The sequence below is a fragment of the Triticum aestivum genome, chromosome 7B, assembly GCF_018294505.1.
Source record: "Triticum aestivum cultivar Chinese Spring chromosome 7B, IWGSC CS RefSeq v2.1, whole genome shotgun sequence".
In the NCBI taxonomy this organism is placed as follows: Eukaryota; Viridiplantae; Streptophyta; class Magnoliopsida; order Poales; family Poaceae; genus Triticum; species Triticum aestivum.
This window is the reverse complement of record NC_057813.1, coordinates 3,651,813-3,666,818: the sequence shown is the minus strand read 5'-3', so window position 1 is coordinate 3,666,818 and position 15,006 is coordinate 3,651,813. Positions and strand designations below refer to the sequence as shown.

At 42.7% G+C, this 15,006-nt stretch overlaps 1 protein-coding gene across 1 annotated transcript; it reads right to left on the bottom strand.

The window, feature by feature from the left end:
* Positions 1-2,161: 2,161 nt before the first annotated feature.
* On the bottom strand, positions 2,162-6,338 carry LOC123162270 (phosphatidylglycerophosphate phosphatase PTPMT2). The gene is made up of 6 exons (XM_044580045.1): positions 6,018-6,338; positions 4,916-5,038; positions 4,642-4,735; positions 4,402-4,484; positions 4,022-4,111; positions 2,162-3,172 (listed from the first exon to the last, which is right to left on the bottom strand). Exons 1-6 carry the CDS (start codon positions 6,186-6,188, stop codon positions 2,921-2,923), a joined length of 813 nt encoding a protein of 270 aa, XP_044435980.1. The 5' UTR covers positions 6,189-6,338; the 3' UTR covers positions 2,162-2,920.
* Between the last annotated feature and the right edge of the window lie 8,668 nt (positions 6,339-15,006).

The following is a 15,006-nucleotide window of genomic DNA, read 5'->3' as shown; positions in this document are numbered from 1 at the left end:
CCAGGTCTGGATGAGGCTCTCCAAGTTCCATGCTTCCAAGGTCACCTCAGTGGTGGAGGAGTTATGGGGTGGTGGAAATTATGATTGGGTTCGCGCACAACATCGGTGGTTCTCACGAAGAGGCCTTTGTTTCACCATCGAATCTTCTGGCCGAATGGCGGCTTTCTTTCTTCATCCCGGCTAAGATGCCTAATGGGCGGTAGTGCAGCTCCAACATGAGGTCCATGGCGAGGTGCCATAGAGTTTTTGCTGTCCTAAGTGGTGCCGTCCCCGCCACGACAAGGCTTGGTTTGTGCAGGAGCGGCTTGAGACCCGATTGCAATCTGCATCAGCTGTTTGGGTCCTCTTTGTAATCTTCAGGGACTAGTTTGTTATTTCTTAGTTGTTAAGGGTCCTGGTGTTAGATGTTATGCGCCATCGCTTTATGCTTAATATAGCGTTGGGGTCCTTCTGGATCCTTCTTTTCACCAAAAAAAAAATAACAATCATTTTGTAACAATAGTTTTCTTTTCTCAGGTTAAAATAACTTTAGGTTGGTTTTGATAACCCATTGCGTTTATTACCACGTCTTATAGAGTTTAGCCCACGTTCACTTGTTATTTTTATGGTCAAAGATTGTTGCGAGTGTGAAGATGTGCAAATTGGCGTCTGAGGAAATCGACTACCGTATTTTTGGTGTTATTTAACACACAATGTGTAACGTTGCAGTGCGAAGATGTGATGATTGGGATGGGGAGTATATCGATTGCGCATGTGTGGGAGGGAGGTCCTCACAAACCCTACTTTTTTGTTTGCCTTTGACCTTTCTAAAAATGGAAAGTAATTATTATTGACTTTTGTGATGGTGAGAGAATGGAAGGACTGTGGTTTTTTCCTTTTCTTTTTATTGAGTAGTTTACCGTGCGAATGTTCGAATTCCGGTCTTAGTCTTGGTTTGAAGTGGCGAAGGATCTCGACGACGGCATAAGGAGGACGTTGAAGTGGCGAAGGAATGAAGTGGTCGATAGCTCGGGCCTCGGGGTAGATGAAATTTGGTGGATGCCCATGGAGGAGGCAAGAGAAAAGAGTTTAGGGGTGTGATACGAGACGGAAGAACAAAGAAGTACGTGAGGAAGATCATCATCGGGAAGAAGAAGAGTAGAGGGGTCGCGCGCTAACATAGGGGACGAAGGTCGCCTCCAAGAAAAATCATTTTGGTTTACATTAGTTTTCTTTTGGCGGGTTAAAATAACTTTAGGTCGGTTTTGATAACCCATTGTGTTTATTACCAACATGTTGTTGAGTCTATCTGGCGTCCATTTGTTATTGTTATGGTCAAAGATGGTTGGCGGTGCAAAGATGGGCATGTGGCATTTGAGGAGGTCGACTACTGTACTATTTGTGTTATTTAATAGTCACCACGTAAACGAAACCTGTAAGGTGTGGCTGTTCACAAGGAATCCATGCATTTCATAATGCCTTGTACTCCCTCTGTAAACTAATATAAAAGCGTTTAGATAACAAAAATAGTGATCTAAACGCTCTTATATTAGTTTACGTAGGGAGTATGTTTTCATGGGATGGTAGTTGTGGACACGTAGTTCCGTAATGAATCAAAGCTTTGGACGGAGTGGAACAAGTCAATAATGATAGTTTTGGTCAAAGGTGATGAACAATTAACCATCAAGAAGTATTTGGAAACACGCCAGGTGTTGCTCGCTCGATATTATGCAAAGGGAACAGCGGCATGATTTTCATAGCATTTGCCAATATTTATCTAGGTAGAAGATAAGTTGATCCATCTAAATATCTTGTCATAAGAACAAGTGTAGGGCCACCCAACGATTTGACATGGCAGTGGAAAACATGTGGGGGATCAGTGCAACTTCTCCAAATAGTTCTCATTGGCGAGTTAGATAAGTGTTATAGTTTTAGGTTGGTGCTGTATCAACAGTCGACGGATCAAAAAAAAAAAAAAGGCCACGGTTCAAAAGCACTCCCTATATAAACTAACATAAGACGTTTTAGATAATTATTAGAGATAGTACTCCCTCCGTCCCAAAGTAACTGTCTCAAGCTTAGTACAACTTTATACTAAAGTTAGTACAAAATTGAGACACTTATTTTGGGACCAAGTGAATACTAATTAAGTCGAGAAAAGGGAGGCATGATCAAAGAACCTCTCATGACAAGTGGCAACAGGGTGTCGCAAGAGGCAGCTATCATCAGAGAAGAAGAGAAGAAAAGCAAAACCAAACCATTTGCTTTGGGGATTTGTCGGTGACCCCACTCAACACTCATCACCAATCCAGATCCTAAATTAAGATCCGATCAGGCGATCCGCATCCCGACGGCGACAGGAGGAAACTTGCAGGGCTGGAGCACCGATTTTGCTGTCCCAACTGGGGTTCACTTTCCCCCGAACAGATCCGGTGCCCAACTCAAGCAGAAAAGATTATTCCGGGCGCTGCCGTCCACAAGAAAATTCTACAGAGCTTTTTCCCATGGAAACTGTCGATTTCGCCCATCTCGAAACTCCGCAACTTATCCGATTTCGCCAATCTCGAAACTCTGCAACTTATCCGATTTCACCAATCTCGAAACTCCGCAACTAGTCTTCAGCAGAAGTTGTATGTTGGCCTTGCAAGTTTAAACAGTTGCTACTTTATTTACAAAAATAAATAAAGCAGAGGTCCTGGTTATGTACTTCTGTAGAAACTTACACAAGGGCAGTCATGCAAGCACAAGATGCAGAACCAGCCCCCAGCAACGATGTATGCACGGAGCATGGACCAAATGAACTTTGATCCAACACAGCAACGTGAGAACACATGAGGAACAGGATGAGCGGCACGGTTAGGAAGATCTTCCGGCAGAGGAATCGATCGCATCGGCTCCACATCGACGAACCACTTGAGACCGGGACCGGTACGGTACGGCGCTAGGGTGCCCGCAGGTCGGCATGCGACGGCGAGTCGCCGCCAGATCGCATCGGGGAAGGAAGCAGGCATGCCAGCATCTTCTTCATCATTGGCCCTGATGGGGTGGCCTTGTGAGAAGGCGAGCTGGCATCCTCCCTGATAACGCCTGGCAAACCAGAGCCATCTTCAGTTTGCGGTACCGCATCCCCTGATGGAGATGATGATGTTGCTGCTGCTGTTCCAGCCACCTTCGTACTGAATTCTTGAACCACCTGCCATTATCAGGGCCACCAGACAGGAATATATTTAAGTATTTTCGACAGGTATTGATTTAATTTAATGTAATTAAACCATCTTCTACCAAGGGACCAACATGGGCACATAAGGAGCTGCCTCTCTTTCAAGACCACCTCCGAAGTTCTACAGTGATCGCACTGCTGGAAAGTAGATAATTCGTTTTAATTCATTCTATAATTAGTGGGCTGGATTAGGTCCACTGGGAGTGAGTTTGGTCCACATTATATAAATTTAGTGCAGCTGTGCGATAAAAGTGGCTAACATGTCACGATCCGAGCGGTTTACAGGTAGCAGCATTGATTTACAGATAGGATATGAGTTCCATGTTTAATCATCTTCGAATGATCAAACCACAAAAGAATCAAAATTTTTTACATATGGCATATAGCCTACAGGTCATTGGTCCAGGTGCAAAGAGTTAGAACAAACATATTTCCTGGCAGCGATGTTCCCTTTGTGCTTGATGGAAGCCAGTTCAACTAATCCCTTAACAAAGATAAGTGCCAAATGATGGGAGAAGGCGCTGAAGTGCAACATATTTTCTGTTTCAGTTAGTTATCAGCTATCACCAGCTATATGTTGATATCACAGGCAACTTATGTCGATCTGTATATAATATTACCTCCGTCCCAAATTAGTTGTCGTCACTATCTAGACACGTTTTAGTGACGACAACTAATTCGGGACGGAGGGAATAGTGAAGGCCTGAGGGACAAATGTATGGAACTTGTCACATCCAAGAAACAACACAACTGGAGAGCAACAAAACCAAACATTGCTAGTTCAGTGAGTCGGTAAGTTCAGAAATGAGTTAGGTCCAGTACCTTCCTCTGGGAACGGGTCAGCAGCACTCTAGCCCTTTTAGATCTCACATGCTCAAATGCTGTGGTAGGTGTCATATTCTTGTACTTCACCTGATAAAAATCAAGCATAAAAAATTCCACTGAAGCAAAATGCAAAATTAATTCCAAATAAGTGGTATGTGATAATTTTGTTATCACTATAAAGGATCTAAATAGCTAGGAATAGTTCGGGTCCTTCGCCCCGAAAGCGTGATTTTAGTGAATATCTCCGCTGTAGCTTTTTTAGATTATAGCCTTGAAGGTGCGAAAACCACAAATTTGGAACCTTGCCTGCTATGAATCTCAAGTTTTTAGCTGAATGTTTGACATGTTAGTTTCTCTAGAAGAAGAATACACCTTACCAGATAGCACAAGACAATCGTTGTACTCCGTCCCCTTCCAGCTTTGCAGTGAATATATGTCATCCTCCCACGAGATGCGTTTCCTGATTAAGCATGAAAAGTTATAATTGAAAATCTTTAATATCTGACAGAAAGTGATGTTGTGAATGGGCAGTAATGTCATAATCCATTCTGCATAATGAACTAAATATTTGCTTAGTTAATAAGAATCAATTTGGACAAACTCTGATGCCCACTTACTATGAATGAAATCAACAGCTTGACTAATATCCACAAGTGATGGAGCAAACATGTAATCTCTTGTAGGAATAACAAGGTGATCAATCCCACGCGACTGTAAATTTTTAACAGATGAGCACTTATGTCATAAGGAATACCAGTTGGTCATGACTCAAATTGCAACAGTTATGATTAGAGTGTGGACACAATTCCGTGCAATTATAAAGGGTTGGAGGCTCTGTACAATGCTATTCATCTTTTACATACAGTATAAAATTATTTGTGTGTTACTTGCCTTATATACTGATGATGGTACTAAAGTCTCAAATGGTTCATTCAGGGTTACAACGCCATGTACTCCAAGCTTCTGCAAGCGTGTAACATCCCTACGGAATGGAACAGCTCCAAGCAAAATGAACTGGTAAAGAGAAAATGTTTACATCAAGGACACATATTCATCTTATCTTTATCAGTTAGAATAAGAGCATAGAAACTAGTAATAGGTTTCAATCTCATTGAATGAAATAAATACTCAAACAGAAAGATTGCATTACTATCACATAATGCAAAACTAAAGGCAAATGTGAGTACATCCAAATCTTGATCTTCACATCCATGGAAAGAAGTATGCAGAACCAGCAACTAATCCGCACTAAATACCATGGTCATGATCACAGTAATCAGTGTGTGAATGGGGAAACTGACACAATGTAGAACCGTGACTAAGACTGATAATAAACAGCAATCAAATGAGCAAATGTAAAAGTACCATATACATTAACTTAAGCCAGTCAAGATTTGAAATTAGAACGCTTGTTTCTCACTTCACCATTGCACAACAGCCATTAATAACGAATAGGACTATTTCTGGTTTGGCTTCTGAATTCTGATTTCTGTTCGTTCGTGTTTTAAGAGAGAAAAATGCATCAGGCAGGCCTAAACGTCTGGTCAGTGCAGCTATAAGCAAACATTTGTGATCTAGCTATTAGAAGTGATAAAGTCGAACACAACTTTACACTATGAAATTGTTGGAAAACATCAAATCAGACCCGCGAATAGTGTAACTCTTTAATTTCTGACAATGACTGAAAACGGAACCAACATCATATGGAGAGCACCCAAACATGGTACATTCAATTCTGGATTTGCTAGTTGCTAACTCTGACACCCCCACGGAATAGATTAGCACATTTCAGATAAATGTTTCTTCTCACTCCAAATAATGCATTCTAATTCCGTTAAACTAAAACAAAATGATAACGCGTTTGCATCTAAAAGTTCACCGCGATGGAGGAAATTACTTGCTCATCTGACAAATCACTAGGTAGTCTCAATCTTTGTCTCCCCCGGGATAAGGCTGCTGGAAAGCCGATCTATGGTAGCGGCAGCACACGCACCTGATCGACCTCGTCCCACCACCGGAACTCGGCCTGGACCTTGCTCCTCACCACGTTGTAGAGCAGCGTCGGGTAGAAGAGCGCCCTCGCGGCGGCGCCCACCGCTGCCTCCTTCGCCTTCCTCCGCGCCCCCGCCCCGCGCCGCAGGCCGGCCGATTCCGCCCCAGCCATGGTGAATCGGCGTTCGGCGGCCGTGCGAACGTCGGCCGGATTGATTGCCCCTCGAGATCGCCGGGGTGGTCGAAGGTCTTCCGACGAGCTGGCCTTCTCCGTTGTTCGAGGGCTGAACTGCCAGCGTTGAAGCTTCAAAAAAAAAGAAAAAAAAACTGCCAGCGTTGGGGTGGATTTTTTCCTAAATGCTAGAAAGTATAGCTGGCCAAATGGGCCGGGCCTGGCATAATGCCGGCCCGCAAGCATGCTGGCATGGCACGTGATGGGCCAGGCCCGACACGCTCTAATCGGGCCATGCCTGGGCCTGAAGGCTGGGCATGCGTGCAGGCACGGCACGGCCCGTTTATCTTTTTTATTTCTTATCCAGATTTTCTTATATATACAACACATAAAACACAGCCCAGCAGACCAAAATCAGCCCAAGAAAGAGCCTAGCAGGCCATCAAGCTAGTGGGCCAGGTGCCTAGCATGCCGTCGGGCCGGCCCGTTTGGCTCCTGGGCCGTGCTTGGGCCGGAGGGGGCAGAATGCGGGCCGGCACGACACATCCCGACTAATAATCGTGCCATGGCGGGCCGGGTTGTGCTGGGCCGGCCCGTTTGGCCAGCTACACTAGAAAGTGCAGCTGCGCTTTTTTGTCATCGCGAGCGCACACACTACAGATAAATTAGTATACACGTCTTCCACCTCCAGATAGAAAGAGTTAGCGTGGGTATGACACAAGTGACTATTAACAAATCAGATGATGACAGTGTGTAGGGACCTCGCCGCGTGCACGTGGATAAACAACACTTGTGCACACCCATGTGCTAACGTAACACATTTATTCTGTTTCAATCTTTTTCAGAAAGCTACAACTTTTGAACCGAGTGTCGGAAAGAACCGTTTTCACCGTTGGGTTCTTTGCAATGAGACCTTCAAAATTAGATCTGGTGTGGGGGAGTCTGCCCGCCAACGGCACTGAGTGTGCAGGTGTTGGCTAGCCAGGTCGCAACGAACTCTTCAAACTAAACCCCACATAGATAGGTTTTGATGATTTATTAAAGCAACTTTAATACTAGATGAGGCAACTTTAACACTAAACAAAAGCAACTTCACACTATTAAAAGTAACTAATTAAACAACAATAAACAACTAACCAGTAATAGTGAACGATTTTAAAATAGAGATTACATCACGTCACCATCATAAGCAATTTTCCTTCTAGGAGGCAACTTTAGTACTAAAACTAGGCAACTTTAGTGCTAAAACTAGGCAACTTCACTATATTTTGTGTCCTAGTTAATTTTTTCTAACATTCTCCTAACTTCGTCGCCGATATTTCTAAGTTGTCTATTGTTGGTGCTCATGTGTCGTTATTTCTAAATTGGCTATAATACTATAAAATCATCTACCATTGATGCTCTATTGTCAGCTACTGCTAGTTATGGTAGGCAACTTTTTTGAAAGCATTGTTATGGTAGGAAACTTGGTGTTGAATCTGGGTAACTTCATAGTGATTGTAAGCAACTTAGAAATACATTGATAAGCAACTTCACAATATTGGAGGCAACTATTTTTGCAAATGCCCCGCACGTTGCAGCGGGATTTTGTATGAAATAAAAAACTGCACTGAATGAACCATTTAGCTACTGTCTTTATAGCTTCTCCTCTAGTAACATAATTTCTTTATCGGTATTTTACAAATAAATAAATAAATAAATAAATATCTCTATCTGTAATTCAGAGTTAGACCAAAACAAAATAAAATAAGCATGCACGACTCACTTTTCTTTCATAGATAGAGCACCAGTATGAGGCTATGAGCTACATGCATGCATCAGTATTTTTTTCCTTGAGTAAAATATTTGTAGGCTGGAGATACTGCATGCCGCAGTTACTACATATGGTAGATGTAGTAGCTTTGAGTGTGTTGATCTGACGAATATTCTTAATTGATCTAGTATATCCAAGGGCTAAATTAATTTGGGTGATGTGGCTCAAGAAGAAGCTAGAGAATTCCTAGTAGTGGGGGCTAGCTATTTAGATATAGTAGATCTAGCCAACTGAGAAGCAACGATAAGCAACTAATTATCAATAGCAGACAACTGGGCATCCATGATAGTCAATTTATAGTATTTATAGGTAACTAAGCATCAACCATAGGGAATTGACCATCAACAATACGCAACTGAGCAGCCATGATAGGCAAGTTGGGATAATGGTAGCAAAATTCACAGATACACATAGTGCAATGAAGTTGTTTCTATGTAGCACTAAATGTGCCTCATGTTTTGTGTGATGCTTCTCGTTTTTACGCAAACCAAGCTAATTGGCAGTCCTATTAGGCCAAAAAGAAGAAGTTGCTTCCCTATGGAACTAAATTTGCCTCCATTGCATCCAAAGTTGCTCATAGAAAAAGTTCTATGAAACCTACCTATATGAGATCTACTTTTGAAAAATCATGATGATAAACCCAACGGTGAAAGCGGATTAGAATTCTAAAAATCGAATCAAAAGTTATGGCTTTTAGAAAGAAAAAAACACGAATAAATGCATGTGATAGAGATCTTGGCAGATTTCCTTATTAGAGGAGACCAGGGAATTTCCTTCCTATAAGGGAAGGTGTGCCCGATCAAACGAACGAGCACCCAAGCGCTCCCTATCCACGTCCAGATTTGTTCCCCTGTTTTTCCTTGATTTGTTTTTTTCTTTGAGACATCGATTTGTTTTTTCTGTTGTGAGAAAAACTGAGGTTGAACCAAACTTGGCCAAATGGGCCGGTCCTGGTGTGCCGGGCCAATAGCCCTAGGCCACGAGGCTGGGCATGAGTGTCCGCATGACACAACCCGTTTAGTTTTTATACAACCCAATAGGCTGATATAGGCGCAAACCAACCCAATAGGTTGATATAGGCGCAAAACAGCTCAATAGGTTAAATCCTACACATGCCAGCGGGCTAAACATGCCGCCAGGCTGGCCCGTTTACTACAGGGGTCATGCCGTCGGGCACAACCTATGTAGTAAGCATGTTGTGGTGGGCCGTGGCGTGTTTGACACGCTTAAGCCCAAGCCGGGACGGGCCCATCTGGCTAGGTCTAGGTGAACCAAACCGAGCTACCTGGGTCGTGTCAGATGTGTATAAAAAATCAGCAAAAAATAAACATGTTGTGCCGACATGGCCCGTTCACCCATGTGCTATGCCAGGATCGTGACAGGATGGACATGTATACTAACAGGCCGGCATGCCAAGACCGGCCCAGATGGCGATGTTTGGGTGGAACTAGTGGAAAATCCAAATAGTTGAATGAAAAAACATGCAATGCACGTCTTTTGTTGTCCATGTGCAATGTCGGGATGTGTTATATGTCTATGGGATATGTTTTGTCCTATTACTGACTATGCCACTGTGAGCCCCTTTAAGGTAGTCTTGATGTCCATGTGTGGAGGTGTGTACGAGAACAAAGGAAATACTCCACTTATCGCTTATGTATGCTCAAAGACTGTCGTATGGGGGCAATCTCATCTCAACAATGGATTGGTATTAGATTGGTGAAGGTAATAGTAGGATCCTTGTTTGTAAAGCCCATTCATTGGTTTGTGTATGAGTGTGAGTATCAATTTGAATTTTTTGGATTCGATGATCTCACAAATGACAGATTGAGTTTGATTTAGATAGACAATGTAGCTTTGATCAAGGGCTTGATGTCTAGTACGCAACCTTCTTCTTGTAGACGTTGTTGGGCCTTCAAGTGCAGAGGTTTGTAGGACAATAGCAAATTTCCCTCAAGTGGATGACCTAAGGTTTATCAATCCGCGGGAGGCGTAGGATGAAGATGGTCTCTCTCTCAAACAACCCTACAACCTAATAACAAAGAATCTCTTGTGTCCCCAACACACCCAATACAATGGTAAATTGTATAGGTGCACCAGTTTGGCGAAAAGATGGTGATGCAACTACAATATGGATGGTAGATATAGGTTTTCGTAATCTGAAATTATAAAAACAGCAAGGTAGCAAGTGGTAAAAGTGAGTGAAAGGGTATTGTGATGCTTCGAAACAAGGCCTAGAGTTCATATTTTCACTAGTGCAAGTTCTCTCAACAATGATAACATAATTGGATCATATAATAATCCCTCAACATGCAACAAAGAGTCACTCCAAAGTCACTAATAGCGGAGAAGAAACCAAGAGATTATTGTAGGGTACGAAACCACCTCAAAGTTATTCTTTCCGATCAATCCATTGGGCTATTCCTATAAGTGTCACAAACAGACCTAGAGTTCGTAGTAAAATAACACCTTAAGACACACATCAACCAAAACCCTAATGTCACTAGATACTCCAATGTCACCTCAAGTATCCACGGGTTTGATTATACGATATGCATCACACAATCTTAGATTCATCTATTCAAACCAACGCAAAGAACTTCATAGAGTGCCCTAAAGTTTCTACCAGAGAGTCAAGACCCCTATGCATAAGTTCACAAGGTCACTAAACCCGCAAGTTGATCACCAAAACATACATCAAGTAGATCACATGAATATCCCATTGTCACCACAGATAAGCACATGCAAGCCATACATCAAGTGTTCTCAAATCCTTAAAGACTCAATCCGATAAGATAACTTCAAAGGGAAAACTCAATTCAACACAAGAAAGTAGAGGGGGAGAAACATCATAAGAATAGCAAAGCTCGCGGTACATCAAGATCGTGCCATATCAAGAACATAAGAGAGAGAGAGAGAGAGAGAGAGAGAGTGAAAGTGCAACTATCCCTAGGTGGTTTTGGTAATTCATATCAACATATAGCTCATTGAGCTAATACTATTCCAAGACAAATATTTCAGGAAAGCTCAATGAATAGCATGGCATGGATGATGAAAGTGGACCCCTCAAAATATTAAGGACAAAGGATTGGCTCAAGCTCAAAAGCTCAAGACTCTACATTTTATATTTTAGTGATCCAAGATCACATTGAGTCTATAGGAAAAGCCAATACTATCAAGGAGGGATGAGGTGTTGCTTAATGAGCCTCTTGCTTCAAGTGCTTAGTGATATGCACCAAAAATCCTCAATTACTTTCTCATATCCACATATGACCTAAACCTAAAGTCAAAATCGGTCCCACCGATTCTTTCTATCCGGCACCACCGAGTTCAGATGTCATAGCCACTGCCACAAACCCTAGGCAAATTAGTCTCACCGATAGGGATCTCGGTCTGACCGAGATGGGATTGTAATCTCTCTGTTTCCCTTCGTAACGTTTCGGTCTAACCGAAGTGAGTGATCGGTCCCACCGAGATTGCAATGTAAACTCTCTGTTTCCTTTTTGTAACATTTCGGTCTCACCGAAATGAGCGAATCGGTCCCACCGAGTTTGCCTGACCAACTCTCTGGTTAGCTAATTACCAAAATCGGCTCACCGAGTTTGTGTAATCGGTCTCACCGAGATTATGTTATGCCCTAACCCTAACCATATCGGTCCCACCGAGTTGCATGTCGGTCCCACCGAAATCACTAACAGTCACTAGGTTTACTGAATCGGTCCGACCGAGTTTATTGTTTCGGTCCCACCGAGATTGGTAAATTGTGTGTAACGGTTAGATTTTGCGTGGAGGCTATATATACCCCTCCACCTCCTCTTCATTCGTGGAGAGAGCCATCAGAACAAACCTACACTTCCAACTTACCATTTCTGAGAGAGAACTACCTACTCATGTGTTGAGGCCAAGATATTCCATTCCTACCATATGAATCTTGATCTCTAGCCTTCCTCAAGTTGCTTTCCACTCAAATCTTCTTTCCACCAGATCCAAATCCTATGAGAGAGAGCTGAGTGTTGGGAGACTATCATTTGAAGCACAAGAGCAAGGAGTTCATCATCAACGCACCATTTGTTACTTCTTGGAGAGTGGTGTCTCCTAGATTGTCTAGGTGTCACTTGGGAGCCTCCGACAAGATTGTGGAGTTGGACCAAGGAGTTTATAAGGGCAAGGAGATCGCCTACTTCGTGAAGATCTACCGCTAGTGAGGCAAGTCCTTCGTGGGCGATGACCATGGTGGGATAGACAAGGTTGCTTCTTCGTGGACCCTTCTTGGGTGGAGCCCTCCATGGACTCGCGCAACCGTTACCCTTCGTGGGTTGAAGTCTCCATCAACGTGGATGTACGATAGCACCACCTATCAGAACCATGACAAAAACATCCGTGTCTCCAATTGCGTTTGAATCCCCCAACCCTTCCCTTTACATTCTTGTAAGTTGCATGCTTTAATTTCCGCTGCTCATATACTCTTTGCATGCTTGCTTGAATTGTGTGAAGATTGCTTGACTTGTGCAAAGATAGCTAAAATCTGCCAAAGTGTAAAATTGGGAAAAGGTTAAGTTTTTAATTGGTCAAGTAGTCTAATCACCCCCCTCTAGACATACTTCAAGGTCCTACAAGTGGTATCAGAGCTTTGGTCTCCATTTGCTTTGATTTCCATAGCTTTTGGTGGTCATAGCCTTGGTTTCACAACCTAGGAGAGTATGGCGTCTAGCGAGGGAAATTATCACCGTAGAGGTCCTTACTTTGATGGCACTAATTTTGCTAGTTGGAAGCATAAGATGAAAATGCATATTCTCGGACATAACCCCGCCATTTGGGCTATTGTGTGTATTGGCTTACAAGGTGAATTCTTTGATGGGGGGGAACCAAACCATGAAGCTAGCGCGGATGAATTGAAGATGCTGCAGTACAACGCTCAAGCTTGTGATATCCTCTTCAATGGATTGTGCCCCGAAGAATTCAACAGAATCAGCCGTCTTGAGAATGCAAAGGAAATTTGGGATACTTTGATTGATATGCATGAAGGTACCGACTCCGTCAAGGAATCCAAGTTGGATGTGCTCCAAAGTCAGCTTGACAAGTTCAAAATGAAGGATGGTGAAGGTGTCGCTGAAATGTACTCTAGGCTTGCTCTTATGACAAATGAGATTGCTGGCTTAGGAAGGGAAGAGATGACCGACAGATTCATCATCAAGAAGATCCTAAGAGCATTGGATGGAAAGTATGATACCGTGTGCACACTGATTCAAATGATGCCCAATTACAAGAATCTCAAGCCAACAGAAGTCATTGGTAGAATCGTTGCTCATGAGATGTCACTCAAGGATAAAGAGGAACTTCACAACAAGTCAAGTGATGCTTACAAAGCCTCATGTGAAGCTCCTACATCATCAAGTGATAAACAAACCTTCAATGAAGAATTGAGCTTAATGGTGAAGAATTTCAACAAATTCTACAAGAGTAGAAGCAAAGAAAGAAGCTCTAAGTCAAGGTCCTACAATGACAAAAGATCTTCCAGTCGAGAGCGCAATTGCTACAATTGTGGGAGACCCGGACGCTATTCCAATGAGTGTACGGCACCCTACAAGAGAAGAGAAGATTCTCCCAAGAGAAGAAGTAGAAGAGAAGAATCACCACCAAGAGAGAGAAGGAGTAGAGATGATCGTTATGAACGAAGAACATCCCGGAGAAGCAAGGATTCAGAAAGGAAGGACAAGTCATCAAAGAGCTACACAAAACAAAGACATCAAGCTCATGTTGGTGAATGGGTATCCGGCTCTGACTCTGAACATCACTCCGAGAGAAGCTATCACTCCGACTCCGAACATACTCAAGATGAAGGTGTTGCCGGTCTAGCACTTGTGTCGACCAACTCCTACGACATATTTGATTCACCAAATGAAGGAATTGGAAGATGCTTCATGGCTAAAGGCCCTAAGGGAACTCACCCCGAGTATGTTGATTTCAATAGTGATGAAGATGACTTGTTAGGTGAGGATGATTTACTTATTGACAACTCTAGTGATGAATACTATGATGAAACGTCAATTAATCATGCTAAACAAGATAAAACGAATGGCAATGATAAGGAGAAGATTGAGCTTTTAACTAAAGAACTAAACACTCTTAAGTTAGCTCATGAAACTATCTTAGGGGATCATCGAGAACTTTTGAGGACTCGTGAGAAGTTACGCTTTGAAAAGCTCAATCTTGAGCAAGAGCATGAGTTCTTAATGGCAATCAATGATGATCTTCGCAAGAAAAGTTCTTCTTACATTGCCAAGCGTTTACTCTTATCTACTTACATGCCTCAAGTCAAGTCTAGTAACAAGAACAAGAAGGATTCTTCCTCTAGTAGTAGTAACAATAATAATGCTAAATCCAATATTGTTGCTTCTAGTAGTTCTCTTGATTCCACTAATGAATCTCTTAGACAAGTTACACTTGAGCAAGAAAATAGCTTATTAAAGGGAATTATAGAGAAAGGTGTTTACAAAAGCCTTGCCGGGAGTAAGCAATTCGAGGAAATTGTACGCAAGCAAGGAAGGCACCGGAAGAATCAAGGTGTTGGTTTTGAACGAAAGTTCAATGCCAATGGAGTTGAGTGGGAAGAAGATCAATACCCCAAGACTAAGTTTGTTCCTCAACAAGAGAAGTATGATCCTACTTCCTTCAAGGGAACACAAGCACAAGATGATCTTCCACCTCAAGACCACAAGAACAAAGGCAAGGACAAGCTTCACGAGGAGATTGATGCATTTGAAGAAGCACCTAAGGCCTTGGTCAAGTGGGTTCCCAAGACTACGTCAAGTTCTACTTCATCAAGTACAACTACAACTCCAAGGATTCCCATTAAGATGATGTGGATCCCGAAGAAGAAGAACTAGAGAGTTCTTGAGGGTGACTCCGCCAACATTCTTCACTCATATCATTATGGCAAGGACAAGTGCAATCAACTTCCATATCTTGCACTAGTTCAAGGAGTCACAAACCCTCATGTTGGTAAGG

What these genes read in the sequence shown, in the direction of transcription:
- LOC123162270 (XM_044580045.1), bottom strand. Translation starts at nt 6,188, where the DNA reads ATGGCTGGGGCGGAATCGGCCGGCCTGCGGCGCGGGGCGGGGGCGCGG. An exon ending in TACCATCATCAGTATATAAG is followed by an intron (nt 4,736 to 4,915) that starts GCAAGTAACACA and finishes AAAAATTTACAG; the next exon opens with TCGCGTGGGATTGATCACCT. An exon ending in AGCTGTTGATTTCATTCATA is followed by an intron (nt 4,485 to 4,641) that starts GTAAGTGGGCAT and finishes ATGCTTAATCAG; the next exon opens with GAAACGCATCTCGTGGGAGG.